This window comes from Megascapheus bottae, chromosome 4 (genome assembly GCF_031878675.1).
Source record: "Megascapheus bottae isolate mThoBot1 chromosome 4, mThoBot2.hap1, whole genome shotgun sequence".
NCBI lineage: Eukaryota > Metazoa > Chordata > Mammalia > Rodentia > Geomyidae > Megascapheus > Megascapheus bottae.
The window spans coordinates 4368390-4388026 of record NC_143512.1 but is presented as its reverse complement, the minus strand read 5'-3'; the positions used below and the strand labels follow the sequence as shown (position 1 = coordinate 4388026).

The 19637-nt window shown below is 51.5% G+C and overlaps 1 protein-coding gene across 1 annotated transcript in view; it reads right to left on the bottom strand.

Moving 5' to 3' along the window:
• Positions 1 to 1151: 1151 nt before the first annotated feature.
• Pdgfrb (platelet derived growth factor receptor beta) overlaps positions 1152 to 19637 on the bottom strand; it is a 40671-nt gene continuing 22185 nt past the window's right edge. The window contains exons 7-23 of the mRNA XM_090331236.1: positions 19281 to 19473; positions 18633 to 18748; positions 16806 to 16929; positions 16127 to 16338; positions 13994 to 14088; positions 12874 to 13006; positions 12335 to 12439; positions 11961 to 12071; positions 10472 to 10634; positions 9107 to 9267; positions 8201 to 8310; positions 7910 to 8032; positions 7161 to 7272; positions 6288 to 6387; positions 5662 to 5767; positions 4096 to 4328; positions 1152 to 2996 (exon numbers count right to left, since the gene is read on the bottom strand). Of these exons, the coding sequence (XP_090187362.1) occupies positions 2798 to 2996; positions 4096 to 4328; positions 5662 to 5767; positions 6288 to 6387; positions 7161 to 7272; positions 7910 to 8032; positions 8201 to 8310; positions 9107 to 9267; positions 10472 to 10634; positions 11961 to 12071; positions 12335 to 12439; positions 12874 to 13006; positions 13994 to 14088; positions 16127 to 16338; positions 16806 to 16929; positions 18633 to 18748; positions 19281 to 19473 (2396 nt within the window). The 3' untranslated portion in view covers positions 1152 to 2797. The remainder of the gene's footprint in view (positions 2997 to 4095; positions 4329 to 5661; positions 5768 to 6287; positions 6388 to 7160; positions 7273 to 7909; positions 8033 to 8200; positions 8311 to 9106; positions 9268 to 10471; positions 10635 to 11960; positions 12072 to 12334; positions 12440 to 12873; positions 13007 to 13993; positions 14089 to 16126; positions 16339 to 16805; positions 16930 to 18632; positions 18749 to 19280; positions 19474 to 19637) is intronic.

Here is a 19637-nt window from a genome sequence, read left to right as displayed (position 1 = left end):
CCCAACCCTCACTGCCAGTGGGTTTTTCCCTGGCCTGGCTCAGCTGCCCCTGAGTTGGCGGTTGAGCCTGTGAGTCAGAGCTATCCCTGAGCAATGTTCCTGTTCTCATTTGTAGCCTCCATACCAACCTCCTGGAGACAGCCCAGGGAGACCTGTGGCTTCCACACAAGGTGCCTTTGCACACATCCGCACAGAGATGACCCTCCCGCAGCTCCAAGAGGGCAAAGGAGAACCAGGGACACAGAGAAAGTGATAGGCCTCAGGCTGAAACCTGCTCCTGCCACAAAGAACCTCTCAAAGAGCCCTGAAGGGAGCCCCAGCCTGAGTCCAGACCCTTATGCTCTGTCCCCTACCCCAGCAGCTCTACCACACCGAGTCCTGGGCCGCTGCCCATAGCCCAGGGGCTTGGACATAAAGTAGCTTATGGCCAGTATCCCGCAGGGTGATGGGAGCTAAGATGCCCACTTCATGCTAACCCTACTAACCCCAAGTGGCTGCAGCAGTGAGGGTCTCCACATCTGTTCAAGCCTGGCTAGACTCTTCTGTCAGAGCCAGTCTCATTCCCCAGCTCTTGTCCTACCCAACCCATTCGTACTTCTCTCCCCTTCCTATGGCCTTCCTCCCTCTCCTCCTCTCCCCATCCTTCTCACTTCCTGCTCTCTGGCACCCTTAGGTGTTCTGTCTACCCTGTTACTCTCTGGATCTCAACTATTTCTCACCTGGACCTGGAATCTGGGCTCCGGTGGGCACCTCTCACCAATGTCCCCATTCTCTGTGAGGCCATGGGCAGAGTGGAGGGCGGGGGGTGGGCAGGGAGGGTGCCCCCAGCTTAGTAGCTAAAGCCAAAGCACATGGCAGGGTGACAGGGTGGCAGGAGGGACTTAACTCTCCAGTGCCGGAAACTCTGAACAGTCTCGCCAGTCTGACAGCAGCAGGCCAGGCACTGTGCAGAGAAAATTCCATCTCACACCTGGAAAGCCAACTGTAAGGTCTGTGTCACCAGGAACACTCACAAGGGACAGGAAGTGAGAACCCTCTTTACAGATGAAGGATGTATCTGGGGCCTATGTCTGAGATGAGCTCTGTGTGCCCAACTCTACACCCTCTGGCTCGAGCAAGGAACCCAAACCCACAGACACCAACAGAGTCTCTTAAGTGAGAAGCACCAAGTTTAATCTTAAAAACCTTTCCCTTAACAAAAAGTAAATACACAGATAGGAAAATGAAACATACAAAATAGTACTTCTGATGTATAAATGTGAGTTAATGTGAGTTCTAAAAATACTTGTAAACCTAGTGATTATATCTTTGGTACCATAGTGAGAACCAGAATGCTGGGAGGGAATATACCAGGCAGTAGGGAGGGGGTACTCAGAAGGCTATTTTTCTTCCCTCCCCTTTCCTGTCATCCTCTCCTGGTGGTCTCGGCTGAAGCCCTCCATTACTCCCCAAACCCCTTCAGCACTCACTGCTTTGAGGATTGTCACTGTCAGACATGGAAAATGACAAAACCAAACCCCTGTGGGGTGCTATCTCAGGATGGAGCAAGTAGCAGTAGAGGTGGCAATGCCAAAGTGCTGTCTCTCACACACCACTATTTGGGGAGCCCATTCAGAGCCTCTTATCCTTTCCAGGACATGGCTGTCCTCACTGTCCAGTGTCCGTGAGGTCCATACCTTGGTGACAGGTGCTGGCATGGTGTACTACATGAGGTGATCTGACTGGCCTCTTGCCCAGGAGAGCTGCTGAGTCCATCCTGGTGCTGAGAAGGACCTTGTGGTACTCTGGGGCCTGAGCAGCTGCTAGGGGCTTTCCAGAACACTGGCTGTCACCCCAAGTCAAGTCCAGTAGCTGCATTGGGTCGGGGGCTTGGGGGAAGGAGCACAGTTCCTCAATCCCCAAAGTGTGATATGTGTCTGAGACCTAGAAAGTGGCTTAGGGTACTTGGGCCTTGCTTCATCTGGGCAAGTGTGCAACCCTCTGGAATATTCTAGAATACTAGTGATGGCAGGGCACTCAAGAGTTAATGGATCCAACTTGCTCATTTTTCACAAGGAAAATGGAGGCCCAGAGAAGGCCAGGGGCTCCTCTGAGGTCTCACAGCAGGTCCAGTGCAGAGTCAAGGCCACTTGGTGGTACACACACCACACGGTTCTATCCATCTCATCATCACAGATGCAGGCCCACCCAGACCTGCAGACTCTGGTGGGCAGTGACTGAAGAGGAAGAGAAAAGGCCCCAGGATAGATGGGGCCTAAAAGATCCTCTCACTTCCTACAGTCTCACCTGTCCCAGAATGTGCTGTACTCAACTCCATCCCCAGCACTAATTAACAGTGTTAATGAAGCATGGCTGGCCCCAGACCAGCTTGGGCTTGGGAGAGCAGAGACTGGCACCAGTAGGAGGTGGCTTCTGGATGTAGTGACACTGTTCAAGGCTGACCCAGCTCAGCCAGGAGCCAGGAATGCTAGGTTCTTTTCCTAGCTCTTGAGCCAATCAAAGTGTGTTATTGGTGGTGAGGGGCGTGGCAAAGCTTCCACACCTGTCAGTCAGGGAGAATCCCAGGTGGCCGGTCCCCTGGGAGGACCATAGCAGAGTCACCTGGGCTCCCTGAGGCCCGGTCTGGCCATGACTTCTTGCAGTTCTCTTGCCTCTACACCAGCCCCAGGGTTGGAGGTGCTGCACAGCAGGAACCGCTGGTAACAGCATGGCTGATTGGAAGCTAAGCCAGGCCAGGAGGGACTGGGAGCTGGGAGGCAGAGGGAGGCTTCAGGCAGGGGAAGGAGGGGGCCAGCCCCTACAGAAAGCTGTCCTCCACTTCAGCCCGCAGCTCGGGGCAGCCTGAGTCCAGCAGCTGTGGTAGCTCTGGCTGGGGTTCCATCTGGGGTTCAGCTTGGGGCTCTATCACCTGGGTCTCTGGCTCTGGTTCTTCCTGCAGGTCCAGGGGGCTGTCACAGGAGATGGTGGAGGAAGTGTTGGCCTCATTCAGCGTGGAGCTAGAGGAAGGAGGCAGGTGAATGAGGGGAGCGCAAGAGAAAGAGAACAGCCGGAAGTGAGAGCTTCCCTCTCACTTCACACACATTCCCCACTCATATAATCCTTGTAAAGCCTGCATAGGAGGACGGCACAGCCAAACTTCACATAGCATATGGCATGCAAGAGCTGGATCTACAGATCAGGTCCACTTGGCTGCAAAGTATCCCTCCACACTGTCTCCATCCTGTACTCTGAGAGGTGCTTGCTCCCTCACTCCTCACACCAAGCCTCTAGTGGAAGAACTTTCAAATCACTTCACACTACACAAATGGAAGCTGAGGGCTCGAGCAGGGATGCCTGCCTATCCCAAACTGCTTGAGTTCCAGTTTTAACAATCTTGCACTGTCTACCCTTGCCTTGGAATGCTGGTTTCATCCATTGTTAGAGCAAAGACGCCATTGGGAGTCAGCCAGTGTGAGTTACTGGCTCACCTGGGGAAACTGAGGCTTTCAGAAGCAAAGGCTGCCCAGGTCACACAGTGGCAGAACTGGAGCTAGAACGTAGCCTGGGGCTACTTGACCTTGAGCTGATCTCAAGTCCTTACTTCAGCTGGGTTTCTTTGAAAGTGCTCTCAAAGTGCAGTCCATCACACCCCAGGGCAAAAAGACACCATGCTGCCTTCTCTTATGGGTTCATGGACTGAACTTGCAGCTTCTTGGTCTCTTCCAGCCAGGCTCCTTAGGTATTCCAGGCACAAAGCCAAGGGAAGCGCACAAGCTTGAGGCTGGCAGTGACCCACAGTAACTACTGGGGGGGTGGGGGGGGCTGGGGATGCTAAATAGGCTCCCTTCCTTCTCCTTGGGGCCAAGCTAGGACCTAGAGAGGGGAAAGTAAAGGACCAGTGGAGACTCCTTTAAAGTGAGGGACACCTTACAAATAGGTCCTACTCAATCCCTTCCCCAGACTGGCTTCCAAGGCACAATGAGCTCATTCTCTCTCCCACTCAGTGGCAAGGGTTAAATCCTCACTCTGATTCCTGTACTTCTGCAGTGCATCTGATTCACTGACACACATGCGCACTGTGTACTGTAGGCCCAGGGCCAGGGCCAGGGCAGCTACCTGGCGAGACTTGGGGAGCCCTCCACTGGGCCCTCGTCGGCAGTTTCAGGCTTGGGGTCAGGTAGAGGGATAATGTAGTCGTTGTCACCCTCATTGGGCTGCACAGCAGTGTAGAGCACAGAACTTGTGTCTAAGGGAGATCGCAGACCATGGAAGCCAGGAAAGCGGGCTTGGGACCGAAGAATGGCTGGATGGTCGCTCCTCAGAAACTCCTCATCCACCTGCTGGTATTTCTGTTCCACAGGGCAAGCGGCACCAGAGAAACATGGTCAGGCAGGCAGTGCCTTAGGGATTGTTAACCCAACCCCTCCCAGCCTGCGTTATGGAAGCCCCTGCTCAGAGGGTTCTAGGTATTCCCAAAACCACACAGCCCAGCTGCCCTCCTCTGTATCTCCCCAAATGAGGTGGCCACACAGGCAGGGGCCCTTGGGTGACCAGAGCCATGACTCTTATCACATATGGGACTTTAGTTACCCAGTTTACTCTGATGGGGTTTCAGAGTCCCTTGCTAGGAGAAGGACATGAGTCCATGTTGTCTCATTTGCTCTGGGATCATGTGGGGTAAGAAGTGGAGCTAATAAAGTCAGAGGGCTTTATTAGCTTTGCAGAGCCTGCATTGGTTCCAAAGGGCTCAGTATCAAATGTCATGTAGCCTAGCGTTTATCACACCTTCAAAGGAGCCCTGCTTGTTGGCGTTTGTGCAATCTAAAGACACAAGTGTGTGTGGTGGCTCATGGTTTGTAATCCCTGCTATTCTGACAGCAGAAGCAGAATAAGCTCAAATTTAAGGACAGCCCAGCAAAGTTAGCAAGACTCTATCTTAAAAACAAAATACCAACGAAAGGGTTGCAGGTATGATTCAAGTGGTACAACATAGGCATACAAAAATCTATTAAAAAAAGAAAGAAAGAAAAGACTGAGGACTAGCAGGGTTGTAGGCTGTCCTACTTTCCATGTAGCATCCTAATTCTGGGGCTTAAACCCAGGTCTTTAAATTCTTATTCAGTCTTTTCCACTCACAGATGGGAAAAAATGCTAGAAAGATTTTTTTTTTGTGGGTCTTGGGGCTTGAACTTGGTCTGGGCACTGTCCCTGAGCTCTTCAGCTCAAGGCTACCGCCATACCCTTGAGCCAATCCCCACTTCCCGTTTTCTAGAATTGGAGAGAAGAGTCTCAGGTCCTTTCGTGCCTGGGCTGGCTTTGAACTTTAATCCTCAGATCTCAGCCTCCTGAGTAGCTAGGATTACAGGCATGAGCCACCCTGTGGTGCTAGAAAGCTTTTTGCTAGCTAATTGGACATAAGTGTCTTGTACATTTGCCTGTCCAGGCTGACTGCGAGCTGTGATCCTCAGATCTCAGCCTCCCGAGGTGCGAACCACTGGCTCGGCTTGGCTCCCATGTCTTCATGCTGCTAAAATAACCTCATGGCTCTGGGCCACCCTTTTTAGCACCCTCAGAGACCCAGAGTGGGTGACAAGTATTTCTTCCAAGTACCAGCTTATCACATCCGGACTTGATTTCTAGACCAGAACTGTCTATTCACCACTGCACCCTGCTTCAACATACCTTTTTGTAACCCTCTCCCAGAAGTCTCTCGAGAAGCAACACCAGCTGGGAGAAAGGGGGCCGGATCTCAAACTTCTCTTCCCAACATTTCTGCATGATCTCGTAGCTGGGGGAGGGCAGAGGGTCAGGGTCTCTGACTCAGGAAGGGAAGAGGGCAGAGGTGGGGGGACGGGGGGCTGGGGAAGCTGGAGGCAGCAGCCTCTTGGAACAAGGTGTGAAAGGGAACAGAGTTGGGAACAGGAACTGGCATTGTTCCTTCCAGCATCATCTCTGGCAACTCCTACAGGAACCCCCACCCCCCACCCCCACCAGTGCCATCCCTGTGGTTCTGTGTGGCATGTCACACTTAATAAGCACATAACCTGGGGCTGACTGATAGGGGTTTCCACCCCTATTGTAAGGGGTAAGGCTGGCCTCACTGGCTGGAAACATAGCCTGCACAGAAAAATCAGAGCCAGGACTAAGGCAAGAGATTCTGATGACTCCATTTAAACACCTAGATCTTGCTATATCTGGATTTTCTGGGTCTCTGAGCTAAGAAATATCTCTCTGGTACAAGGCAGCAGGGCTGCATTTCTATTGTTTGTATCCCCCAAACCCTCGCAGATTCCGGAGGCCGTACTCACATCTCATCAGAGGCGTGTAGCGGCTGTGCCATGCGGTAGCCCCGCTTGATGGCATTGTAGAACTGCTCGTTCATGGGTAGCTCTGGGTAAGGGGTGCCACCTGTTGGGGAGCAGACAAGGATACACAGTCTCAGTTTGGCACACAGATCCAGGTGGGTGGTGTTTGTGAGGAAGCTCTGGGCATTGGGAAATATGGCCTCCTTCCTGGGCCCTGGACAAACAGGCCTGTGTGTGTGTGTGTGTGTGTGTGTGTGTGTGTGTGTGTGTGTGTGTGTGTACATGCACATGCATACATGTGTGTGCCTGCCTGCATGCAAGCCTGCCAGTTCTGGGTTTGAATTCACGGCTTGGGTACTGTGTCTTAGGACATTTTTCCCTCAAGGCTAGAGCTCTACCACTTGAGCCTCAGCACCACTTCCGGGTTTTTTCTATGTATGTGGTACTGAGAAAGTGAACCCCGGGTCTTCGTGCATGCTAGGCAAGCACTCTACCACCAGGCCAAACTCCCGGCCCCACACAACTGACATTTAAAAAAAAAAAAAGAATCTCATGAATCTTTTCTGCCCTAGCTGGCTTCAAACTGTGATCCTCAGATCTCAGCCTCCTGAGGAACTAGACCTCTAGGTGGCAAGAGTCACTTGTGACTCTTGAAGACTTTTTGATGCCATTGTCCAAACTCCTCAATACTCCGATCGGGAAGAGAAACAGACCTGGAAAGGACAAGGAATTTGTAAAGTCACACAGCAAGAAGTGAAGGAGTGGAGACTTGCTCTACAGCCCCCGATCCATGTCCCAGCACCTATCCCGCAGTCCCACAGGCCAGACATGAGCACAGGAGAGTGGACGCCCGCTCTCTGGGGAGACACCGCTTACCCAGCGTGAAGATCTCCCACAGAAGGATCCCGAAGGACCACACGTCGCTCAGTGTGGTGTACAGGCTGTTGAAGATGCTCTCCGGCGCCATCCACTTCAGAGGCAGGAAGGTCTGTGGGGAAGGATGGGTACACAGATGTGCTGGGAGCCTTGAAAGCAGCCCCAGTGCCGCCAAGGAGAAGGCAGCCTGGCAGTCAGCTTGCCAGCTCCACCTCACTCCCGCTCCCTGTCTGGATGCACTGCTCCTGGGTCCATGCCAACCCTGGCCACAATCACAGAGTTGGTTTTCTGTCCTCAGGGACAGCCCAGGGACCGGAGGGGGAGGGGCGATCTGCATTCCTGAGGTGTCAACTCTCATCCTGTCTGTTTTGATCTCCTGGGTGTAGGGTCCCCACCCCTAACCCCTCACTGAGACTCACTGGCATGAGTGGACAGATGAGTGAGGTCAAACAGTCACTTTTCACCCAACCAGTTCCGTATCCTGCCCTCCCTTCCCATCTGCCCCTGGGCCCAGTTCAGCTGGCCCCTCAGCCCTTGCAATGACAAGTAGACCTGGGCCTTTTGACTCCTCCCTAATTTGTGTGTAGCCAATGGCTTCCTGGCCCATCCCTGTCCATAGCTCTCTCTGCTGGTAGCACCAAGCACCAGGGGCCTAGGTCCCTGAACTTCAGCCATGCTGGTCAGGGGACGCCTGCTCCAGGGCCAGCGGCTCAAGGTGACAGCCCTAGGGGTCTGAGAGAGGGACTCACACTGCCCTTGGAGATGTAGTTCGAGTCCCGCATGATGTCTCGAGCCAGGCCGAAGTCACAGATCTTGACCAGTTTGCCCTCGCAGATGAGTACGTTCCTGGCCGCCAGGTCTCGGTGGACACACTGTGTGGAGAGAGGGGAGCTGAGGCCGGAGGAGAGACACTCCATGCCAGGGCTCTGGGGAAACTCAGCAATGCACCAATGTGGGGGTGCCCACTGTCCCCTCCATCATCGGGAATACAAGCATCCTGCCTCCCACACTCCCATCCCACCCTCCAGGACGACACATACATTCTTGGAGGCCAGAAACTCCATGCCATTGGCCACCTGGTAGCTGAAGCCCACCAGGTCTGTGTAGCTCAGCACTGAGGACTCGTTGATCAATGTTGTTCTCTCGGGAGCTAGGGAAGAGCAGTGAGCAGAGAGGTTAAGGATCTGCCTGTGTAGTCCTGGAAGGCTGAATGGCTCACAGCTGGCTACTGAGTTTCTTCTGGAAGTTGAATACTTTGCGGGGGCGGGGGGGTTGTGGGGCTTGAACTCAGGGCCTGGGCGCTGTCCCTGAGCTCTTCAGCTCAAAGCTAGCACTCTACCCCTTGAGCCACAGCACCATTTCCAGTTTTCTGGTGGTTAATTGCTGATAAGAGTCTCTCCGACTTTTGTGCCTGGGCTGACTTTGAACTGAGATCCTCAGATCTCAGCTTCCTGATTAACTAGGATTACAGGTGTGAGCCACCAGACCCAGATGAACACTTTCTTAATGTCTAACCTACACCTCTCCTGCTTTCCAGAGCCTCCACTGGCCAGAACAAGCTTTCGCCTTTGCCCTGGGCCACTAGCTTACCTTGCGTGAGTGCTTGTTTGTTCTTGAGGGACATTCAGCTAGCATGAGGCCAGCTAAGATCAAGACTGTCTTCCTCCAGGGTCCAGAACGCAAGCAAATTCCCCAGTCTCACCCATTCCCTCCCTGCAGGCTGTGTGAAGCCGCTGGACCCACCAATGATTCATACTGAGGCTCCACTGCGCATGGCCAGTTTCCCTATCTGTTTCCCTATCCGTGAAATGGGCTCAGGTCACCTTCCTCCCTAGGGGCAGGCAGTGGGGGTGGGGTGCAGGGTCCGGCACGTGGAGGGATTTGATGCAAGTGTATCACTGCACGGTGCAAGTCCACACACGTGCAGGGACTCTATGTGTACCTACCCGAGGGGATGTAGTTATCATAAGAAGCCATGTAGTCAGAGGACTCAATGTCTGCGTATTTGACATCTCCTTTCATGGCCAGCATAGGCACATAGTCCACGGACTCATCCTTGCTCATGTCCATGTAGCCACCATCACTCTCCCCACTCAGGGACACAGGGCTGAAGATAAAGAACCAAACAATAAAAGCCATTCTCTTCCCTTCCCCCTTCTTTCTCACTCCCCCACCTCCCTGTCATTCATGCATTCCTTCATTCACTCATGCATTCTTCTGCAGCCTGTCACAACATGAATAGCCACAAAGCAAGTGTTTTCAAATTACCTGTGGTCCTAAACTAGGTACTAGGGCTGCCAAGACGACCTAAGACCCTGCATGCATCCTCAGGGAGCTCATACCCACAGGCCCGGGATAGGGGTACACCCAAGTAGAGGTGCACAGAAGCACTTTCCCAAGCCCCCCCAACACCACCTAGTCATGCCCTGACAGTGCCCAGGGCAGCCAATGTGGGTAGCAAGGCCCTTCCATGGAGCTTCTGCCCACAGCCTCAGTCCCCCACACAGCTATCTGTCTCCATAAATGGGGAAGGGATGGATGAAGATGTTGAGGAGGACCAGAGGTACTTTTGTTGCTGTGTGTGCTGTTTGGTTTGAACTCAAGGCCTGAAGACCTTGCTTGGCTCTTTTGCTCAAGGTTGGTGCTCTACCACTTGAGCCATACTTCCAGTCCTTTACAGGCTAATTAGAGATAAGAGTCTCATCAAACTTTCAGCCCGAGCTGGCTTCAAACTGGGATCCTCAGATCTCAGCCTCCTGAGTTTCTAGGATTATAGGCATGAGCCATCAGCATGGGACAGGGATGAGTTGTTATGTCTTTGGAACACTTTGCCAACATTACTCTTGTCTTTCATTTTGCAGTCAACAGAACTAAAAAAAAAAACCTGTTCATTCTTAGAACACAGTTAACAGGCATTGAGCTGCCAGAGGGATTCATGGGAAGTGTGGGGGGCAGGGGTGAGGGGAGATGGAGACATAATTAGGAAAGCTGAGGCAGCACCCTGGAGCATGCTGGGAAACCAGCTCTCAGCTCCCCAAGGCCTCTACAACCTTGCATCCCTGGGACCAGAGAGCAAGACACTTCTAGCACAGGAAGGGTGGTATTGATACTAGAGGGCTTAGCACAGAGCCTGGCACACTGGAACAACCATTCTATCAGTACCATCACCCGCTGATCTAGGGTGCCTTGACTTGTGGAGCAGCCCTGGTACCGAGAGCGATTCTACTTCCACCCCTATGGCCTCAGCTTCTGGTCCCAAACAAGGAGGGAATGCACAGGTGCTGGACAGGCCCAGCCCTCCCTTCAGGTACCTGGGCAGGGGGATGGCCACGGGCAGGGCGCTGCTGTAGAGCTCAGTGGTGGGCGGGTGGCGCTTGTCTGCCGCATGGTGCTGCAGGAAAGAGTACTTGTTGCGGTGCAGATAGTCTACCAGGTCACCATAGCGACAGTATTCGGTGATGATGTAGATGGGTCCTGCGGAAGGATAGTAAGTGGAGCTGGGAACACCAGTCTTCAGGGCTGTTGTGAGGACTCACAAAAACAGCCTCTGTGGGTACAGCATGTAGGAAGCACACAACAAGATCAGTTCCTACCACATTTGCACACTCGAGCTTATGGTGGAGCCCAGTATACAGAAGGCAAATAAAGGTAATTACTTATGTTTTCTGTGTGCCTGTATTAGGACTTGAACTCAAGACCTGGGTGCTGTCCCTTAGCTTTTTCACTCAAAGCTGACGTTCTACCACTTCTACCATAACTCTACTTCCAGCTTCTGGCTTTGGGTGGTTAATTGGAGATGGGTCTAACTTTTCTGCCTGGGATGGTTTCACACAAATCCTCAAATCACGCTAGGATTTTAAACACGAGCCATCAGCGCCAGGAATAATTACTTTATCGTCATCTTGCTGGTTACATGAAAACTCACTGCAGATGCTTCAAGTCAACCATGGGCAAAACTGAAAATAAACTTTGCAATGAGTGATCACTGCAGACCTGGATTGGCCTGCATATACAATGTACTTCTGTATTTTGGTTGCACAACACAGAGGAAAATCCCAAATCTCACAATAAGCAGCTGTGAGTAACTGTTTACTTTTTTGTGTGTGTGGGGGTCATGGGGCTTGAACTCTGGGCATGGGTGCTATAACTGAGTTTTCCAGCTCAAGGCTACTGCCCTACCCCTTAGTGCCCCTGGACTGGCTTTGAACCTTGAGCCTCAGATCTCAGCCTCCTGAGTAGCTAGGATTACAGGCGTGAGCCGCTGTGCCCAACTCCCTCCCCACCTCCACCCCTAAGTTCAATTTACCATTGGAACTTCAAAGAAACACAGGGCTGGGAGAGAGGCTCCCCATCCCCCGCCCCCCAGTTCTGGGGCTTGAACTCAGGGTCTGAACACCGTTCCTGAGCTTCTTTTGCTCAAGGTTAGTGCTCTACCACTTAAGCCACAGCACCACTTTTGGCTTTTTTCTGTGTATGTACTGCTGAGGAATCGAACGCAGTACTAGGCAAACACTCTACCACTAAGCCACATTTCTTCTGAATATAGAATGAGAACAGCTCCCAGTTAGCCAGCTGGTGGCCTCCACTGGTGATCCCTGACTTACCTCCTTGTCACGTGAGCTACTGTATATTACTGTATTCAAAATATATTATGAGCACAGCCACCTGCCAGCCCAGGCAGGACACTCTGATTTGGCCTAAAGAGTCCTTCCCCTGTGAGCTGTGTGATGCTAAGTTTCTCGTCCATCTGGAAGGGCAGGGACATGGACTGGGCAGGGACAGGCTGGGAGGGGTCGTTACCTCCTTTAGTGCAGGCCCCCAGCAGGTTGACCACGTTGAGGTGGGGCCCCAGATGGCTCATGATCTTCAGCTCTGACATGAGGGCTTGTTTCTCACTGCTGCGTGCCGTGGCTGAGGACAAGGGAGGGACCTCAGGTCAGGCCAGTCACGGATACTCCACAATGCCCAGCCCAGTCCATTCTGGCTTCCCTTTCCCACCCGTGCTGTAAGACCTGTGTGGCCAGGAACCACAGGCTGGGGAGGGGACCATTCAGCCCATCTTCAGCATATCAAGTCCAGGATGTCCCGGGGGGGGGGGGGGGGGAGCCTTGTGTGTAGGCATGGGGGCAGGGTGGGGGGGAGGGTTGCAGGGACAGAGGACTCCTAGGACTCACATTTCAGCATCTTGACAGCCACTTTCATGGTGGCCTGTGAGTGGCTCAGGCCATGAGCTGTGGCCTCCACCACCTGCCCAAAGGCCCCAGAGCCAAGGGTTCGACCTGTAGTAGAGAGAATTGTTCAGCTGCTGCTGGTCTGCCAGGAAGCTGCATTCTCCCTCTCCTCCCAGCCCTTGGATTTTCTCCCCATCTAATCCTTTTGGTGTCTCATCTGAGTCCTACTTGCTGTCTGCCCTGTCTTCAATCTCCAGAAGCTCTCTCCCTCACCAGGGAATCACAGTCCTCTGAATACCTTCCACCCTAGCCTATCTCTAGTACTTCCTGCCTCTCTCTGAGTTCCAGCTTGGTGTCAGGATCACAGGCCCTCAGCGCTGGGCAGTCCCTCAAGCTATCTCATCCTTAGACAAAGGGGATACTAAGGACCAGAGAAGGCCCTATTCATCCTACCTAGTCACAGCCTGGCTGAAACCTGATCTCAGACAATCTTCCCACCACCTGACTCTCGGAACTGTCCCTCAAGGCCTCCCAGGACTGACCAAGTACAAGCTGGTCCCTCGGAAGCTCCCACGTGGAATCGTAGGGCAGCTGCATGGGGTCCACATAGATGTATTCGTGGCCATCAGAGCTTACAGATTCAATCACCTTCCACCGGATCTCGTAGCGTGGCTTCTGCATGATAAACGCCAAAAACAGATCATCGATGGGTGCCTTTTTCCTTGTGCCCACCAGATCTAGCCCCTTATTCAGATGGGGCAGAAGGTGATGAAGCTAGGTCTCTAGCTAAAGGTCACACAGTAAGTGATCAACTGAGCCAAAGTCCTCAGGGACTCAGAGGAAACAAACTGCAGCCAGGGATAAGGAGGCAGAAAGGCTGTCAGGATGCCACAGGTACAGAATATAGGTGTAGGCAGCATGAGAGGACAGAATGCAGGACACTCTGCTGGGTGGCTGGTCCCACACTGGTGTCATTGCAGGAATGTCAGAAAGATGTCATCTTCAGAAGTGGAAATGTGGGGATTTATAGTCTTAGAATGGACAGATTCAGGGGGCATTGCCATTTTTTGTTGTTGTTGGTGGTGGTGGTTGTGGGCCTATGTGTTACCCTTGAGCTCTTTAGCTCAAGGCTACTGCCCTACTCCTTGAGCCACAGAGCCACTTCCAGTTTTCTAGTAGTTAATTAGGGATAAGAGTCTCACAGACTTTTTCCTGCCCAGGCTGGCTTGGAACCTCGATCCTCAGATCTCAACCTCCAGAGTAGCTAGGATTACAGATGTGAGCCACCTCACCATCTTAATTCAGAATCTTAAAATGATGAAAGAGAAAAAAATAATGATGAAAGCTCAGAATGAGACTGTTCCCAGGGCTGGTTACATTTCAGCCAATTCCTAGAAGCCTCTGTGAGTGAGTCAGTCCAAGACCCAAGACTGGGATGAGCAGGACCCAGAGAAGAAGCAACAAAGCATCCTGGGACACTGGGGACCAGGCCCAGGCAGGCTCAGGCTGCAGGACGGAGGTGGAAGTAGCTGGGACCCAATATCTATGTCAGTTCCCATCTCAGCTTCATGTGGAAGGACAGCATGGCATCCAGGAACAGAAAGGGTTCATGCAAGTACATTGTGCCCCAGTCTGTATCCACTGTGCCAGGGTAGGGCTTACCTTCTGCCACAGCATGATAAGAATGATGAGAGAGATGACTGTCAGAACCACCAAGGCCAGGATGGCTGAGATCACCACCACCTTGAAAGGCAAGGCTGGAATGGACAGCAGAGCAGGAATAAGAAAGCGCAGCCCTGGACAGCTGCTCCTCCATCCCCTGGAGGCCCCACAGTCACCTTGCACTGACAGCAACCCCTACTGACTGCCCAGTTCACGAGTCAGGCCTCAGCTCTACCCCACACTATCAGCCTTTCCTATAACTGCCAGCTTCACATTCCTAAAACCTCTTCCAGCTCAGGCTTTTATCTTTTCTTTTAACTAGCACAGATGCATTATACGAAGGGGTTTCACTGGGATATTTCCATGCATACAATAAGCTTTGTTCTGTTAGTTTTTCCTTCCTTCCTCCCTCATTTCCTTCACTTCCCTTTTTCTCCCTTCCTTCCTTTCTTCTCTTTCTACCAGGGTCTGAATTTAGGACTTTGAGAATTGCCCTGAGTCTGTAGAGTGCTAGCAACAGTACAGCTATTTTTCACAATATTAATTCTCCCAATCCATGAACATGGGAGGTCTTTCCGTCTTCCAATGTCTCCAGTTTCTTTCTTCAATGTTTTATAATTTTCATTATAGAGGTCTTTCACTTCCTTGGTTAGGTTTATTCATAGTTTCCCCCCCCAGGCTATTTTGAATAGGTTATTTTTCTGGTTTCTTTCTGTATTGTTGGTTATAGAAATGTTACTGATTTCCTCCCTTGCCTAACAAGCACAAAGCTGTGCTGTAATCCTACTTATTCAGGAGGCTGAGATCTGAGGATCGCTGTTCAAAGCCAGGCAGGACACTAAAGTCTATGAGACTCATATCTCCAATTAACTACCAGAACACTGGAAGTGGCCCTGTGGCTCAAGTGGTAGAGCAATAGCCTTGAGCTGAAAAGCTTAGGGACAGTGTCTAGGCCCAGAATTCAAGCTCCACGACTGGAAAAAAAAAAGAAAGAATATGAAGGCCTTTCCTGCTCTGGCTGGCTTTTAACTGTGATCCTCAGATCTCAGCCCCCCAAAGCTACTGGGATTACCGACAAGAGTCACCAGCACCTGGCATCACCTCTAGCTTTATTAGATGTTTTTCTCTCTCTTTTTCTTTTCTCTGCTTCCTTACAGATTGTTCTTCCTATCAGTATGACCTTCTTTATCTCTTCTGACAAAGAAGTTTTCATTCAAAGCCTGTTTGGTCAGATAAGTATATAATTATTCATACTTCCTGCTAGGATCCCTTTTCTTGGAATATCTTCTTCCATCCTCTTTAATTTTAAGTCTGTTTCTTTATGCCAGTGAGGTCCATTTCTTATAGACAACAAATGGTTAATGAAACCCACAATTTAGGTGTTTGTACATATCATCTCTAATCATCTCTAACTTTGCTGATCTGACTTTATTTTTTTTGCTAGTCCTGGGGCTTGAACTCCAGGCCTATGCCCTGTCCCTGAGTTTCTTTTGCTCAAGGCTAACATTTTACCACTTGAGCCAGAGTGCCACTTCCAGCTTTTTCTGTGTATGGGGTAATAAGGAATCGAACTTGGGGCTTCATGCGTGCTAGGCAAGCAATCTACCACTAAGACTCATTCTTAGCCTTGCTTACCATTTCCATCATCATTATTTTGAGGGTTTTTTTTTGCCAGTCCTGGAGCTTGAGCTCAAGGCCTAGGCACTATCCTTGGACTCTTTTTACTCAAGACTAGAACTCTAACACTTGAGTCACAGCACCACTCCTGGCCTTTTCTGAGTATGTGGTGCCGAGGAATTGAACCCAGGGCTTCATGCATGCTAGTCAAGCATGCTTCCAGTAGGCTATGCTCCTGGCCCTTATTTTGAGTTCTTTATTTGAGTTGCCACTCACTTCACTTTTTTTCAGTGCCCATTATTATGAGGTTAATGTCTTTTTCAGATGTCATATCGACTTCTTTTTTTCATACTCCCTCTCCCTCTGCATTGAGATTTGCATCTAGAGGCCACATCATTGGTTGGAAATTTTAATTCTCTATCATTTTCCAGTTGAAGTCTCTCTGTGGACACCAGAATCAGTCCACAGCTATGGCAGGGTCAAAGTGGGGGTTGGGAAGTCACCAGAGAGGCTCACAGTGTGGCACGACGGTGACCTCCTGCATGTCCTGGCCCAGCGGATTTTGCAGCATGCAGCGCACCGACAGGGGCTGATCCACGTGGCGCAGGCGCAGTGTGCTCACAACCTCATATTCCTGCTCCTCCACCAAGAAAGTCATATTCGTCTCCAGCTGGCTCTCCCCCTCGGAATTGTTCCCCAGAGGAGTGGGTGGCAGTTCATGTGGGCACCTGTGAGGAGAGACAATGAAAATGTCTTACTGATTCCTTTCTCTTTAGATGGGGAAACTGAGACCAAGAGCAGGCAGCATCATAAGTAGGCCATGACTAGTCCTGGCCACCTCAAGCTGTGAGGCTCTGTTCCAGTTCCTCCTGTGTTCTCTTATATGACCAGCAGGGGGCATTCTCGTTCCACAACTGGAAATGGAATTGCTAACATCCACACCTCTCCTTTGACCCCTAAACTCACAGAGAATGTTCCCATGTAGAGGCAGAACCTGGATTCAGCACTGGTCAGGGATACAGCCCCACTGTGCTGGCTGGGTGAGGTCTTTGTGGGGCACAGGGATCAAGAAAAGGAAAAGGGACAGTTCTGCTCATGGTTTTCTAGAATGTGATCCTAACCTGGAGCAGGAACCCTGGGTCCTTCTAGTCAGCTGTGGGTGCCTGGAATCCTGGGAAACACAGGGTGGACTCACCTTTTGAAGTCTCTGCAGATGGACCAGGTGACATTCGGCTGGGGCATACCACGGCCACGACAACGGACTCTCTGCTCTCCATTGGCTGGGTGGCTCTCGCTCAGCTCCATCATATGGACAGGAACTGCATGGAGGAGGGAGAGAAGGGGAGAGGGCACAAGGTCAGAACAGGGGGAGGATCTGGCCCAGAGACACCCCTGGGGAGGAGCTGCAGACCGCAGGTGAATACTGTGTGAAAGTGATAGATTCCTCTGGCAGTACTTCAAAGGGAAGGATGCTAGTCTGTCCTTAACACCTCTCAGGGCCTTTCAAAATCTTCCCTTTCAACAAAGAGAAGGCAGGCTTCACTGCAAAGCTCTGGGTAGCCTCGCTCCAGAAACCTAGAATTGAATAGCACTGTTTTGTTGGGTTTTTTTTTCTGAGTTTATTTTTGTGCTTGCTTTATATTTATGACATGTGATGCTGATTTTCCATCTACAGTTGAGAGGTTACATTTTGTCTTAAAAAATAACTTTATTTTTAGAAAGTGAACTGACAAAACATGAAGTCATCCTCTGTCATTCATTTGTTCAAACCTCAGAGATGGTTGTTCCTCTTAATCACAGTAGAAGCCAACACTGCACCGGGCCCTACATCTGTTCTGCCCTCCTTACTTACCTCCCCCCTTCTGTCCTGCCCATCCCGTGTTACCTGTCTTCTCCTCTGACGTCATACCTGACCACTTGCCCCCACCCTCTGTTCTGTCCACACAAACACCTCATTGAGGACCTGTGACTTTCTCCCTTCCTTCCCTCCCTCCTGTCCTCCTTCCCTTTCTTATATATTAGTTTGAACCCAAAGCCTGTGCTTGCTAATCAGGCTCCATTTGAACCACACCTCTAGTCCCCACACAGATTTTTGTCAAGCTCTGGCAGTTGGCCTTGGGTACACTCTTCTCCAAGTATTCTTGGTCAGTGATGCCAACTCTGATCATCAGGTTTAAAAGTGCAACCTTTACCACCCTTTATACCCAGTCTTTCTCCCTGCCTTCCCTGTCTTGTAGCACTTATTACTTTCTAATCTGTCGTGTGTGTGTGTGTGTGTGTGTGTGTGAACTGGGGCTTGAACTCAAGGCCTGGGCACTATCCTTTAGCATTTTTTTTTCCAGTTATGGGCTTAAGTTCAGGGCCTGAGCACTGTCCTTGGACATTCTCAAGGCTAGAGCTCTACCATTTGAGCCTCAGAACCACTTCCGGCTTTTTTCTATGTATGTGGTACTGAGTCTTCGTGCATGCTAGGCAAGCACTTTACCACTAGGCCAAACTCCTCGCCCCTATACTTTAGCTTTTTAAGTCAAGGCTGCTACTCTACTACTTGAATGAATCATAGCTTCACTTTTGGCTTTTTGGTGATTCATTGGAGATAAGAATCTTGCAATAGCTGGGTGCCTTGGCTCACTCTTGTAATCCTAACTACTCAGGAGGCTGAGATCTAAGGGTCATGGTTCAAAGCCAGCCTGGGCACGAAAGTCCATGAAACTTTTATCTCCAATCAACTACCAGAAAAGTGGAAATGGTGCTGTGGCTCAAGTGGTAGAGCACTATCCTTGTGCAAAACAGGTCAGGGACAGTGCCCAGGCCGTAAGTTCAAACCCCATGACCGACCAAGACAAAGACAAGACAAAGAAGGTGAAGAAGGAGAAGAAGAGGAGGAGGAAAAGGAGGAAGAGGAGGAGGTGGGGGTGGAGGAGGAGGAGACTCCTTAGTTCTAGATTCCCTTTCCAACAGATTGTAGGCAGCAACAGGAATGGAGCTGGAGAGGGAAAAGGCAGACATAAGTAATCCTCACCATTGACTTGCAGCCTGAAGGAGAGCTGGGCTTCAGCATCTTCATGGAAGACCAGCATGGTGTAATAGCCAGCCTCTGCCACGTTCACCCGCACAAGCGTCAGTTCTGACACATACCTAGGGAGCAGGACCATCCAGGAGAGCAGGCAGTCAGAGCTGGAGGAATGCTTACTCTACCCCACATTCCTGGACAGAGGCCCAGGGAGAAGGGGCTTGACCAGATCTCCAAGGCAGTGGCAGAGCCAAGACTCAAATCCAATCTCCTGAATCTAACCCACAGGCAGTTCACAGAGCCAAGAGCAAGGCTGGTGAAAAACTGGACAGGGTATGCACAATTCTCCTCCCTCACCTCATCCCTTCTGAGGGGCCTGACCTGCTTTGTCTTACCTAACCCCACAGTTTCTGTTAGTATGCTAGTTTCTAGCCTCAGAGATAACAGAGGTGACAGCAAACAGCCCTACTGGCCCACAGGCTTTACCTGGGCTGCCTCTCAGCCCATAACCAGTATCTGTGTCCCCCAAGAGATCAGAAACTATCCGAGGAATGGAACTTTTTGCTCTTCGACCTTTAGCGTCCCATCACCTGCCAAGGTGTCTGGCTGGCTCATCACGGGCCCTCAAGAATAGCGGTGGTTGAAGGCCCTGCTCACCAGGTCTCCGACACATTGCGCGTGGACAGGATGATCTCGCCGGCGTTAGAGTCCGCTAGGGTGCGGTTGTCCTTAAACCACAAGACAGAAGGTGGCGGATAGGCTTCGAACATCACCTGCACAGTTCGGCTCTGGTGCAGCTCGGCAACTTCTACAGGGTTCACCTCCTCCTGCAGCCTCACGTAGCCGACCTCTGTAAGGTAGGGTGGTCAGGGGAGGGCCGTGGGGGCGGGGCTATGGTCAGCCGCCAATGGGGCGTGCCTTCCAAGGGGCGGGGCTCGGGGGCGGGGGCGGGGCCCTGGGGCAGGGGCGGGGCTATGGTCAGACACCAATGGGACGTGCCTCCCAGGGGCGGGG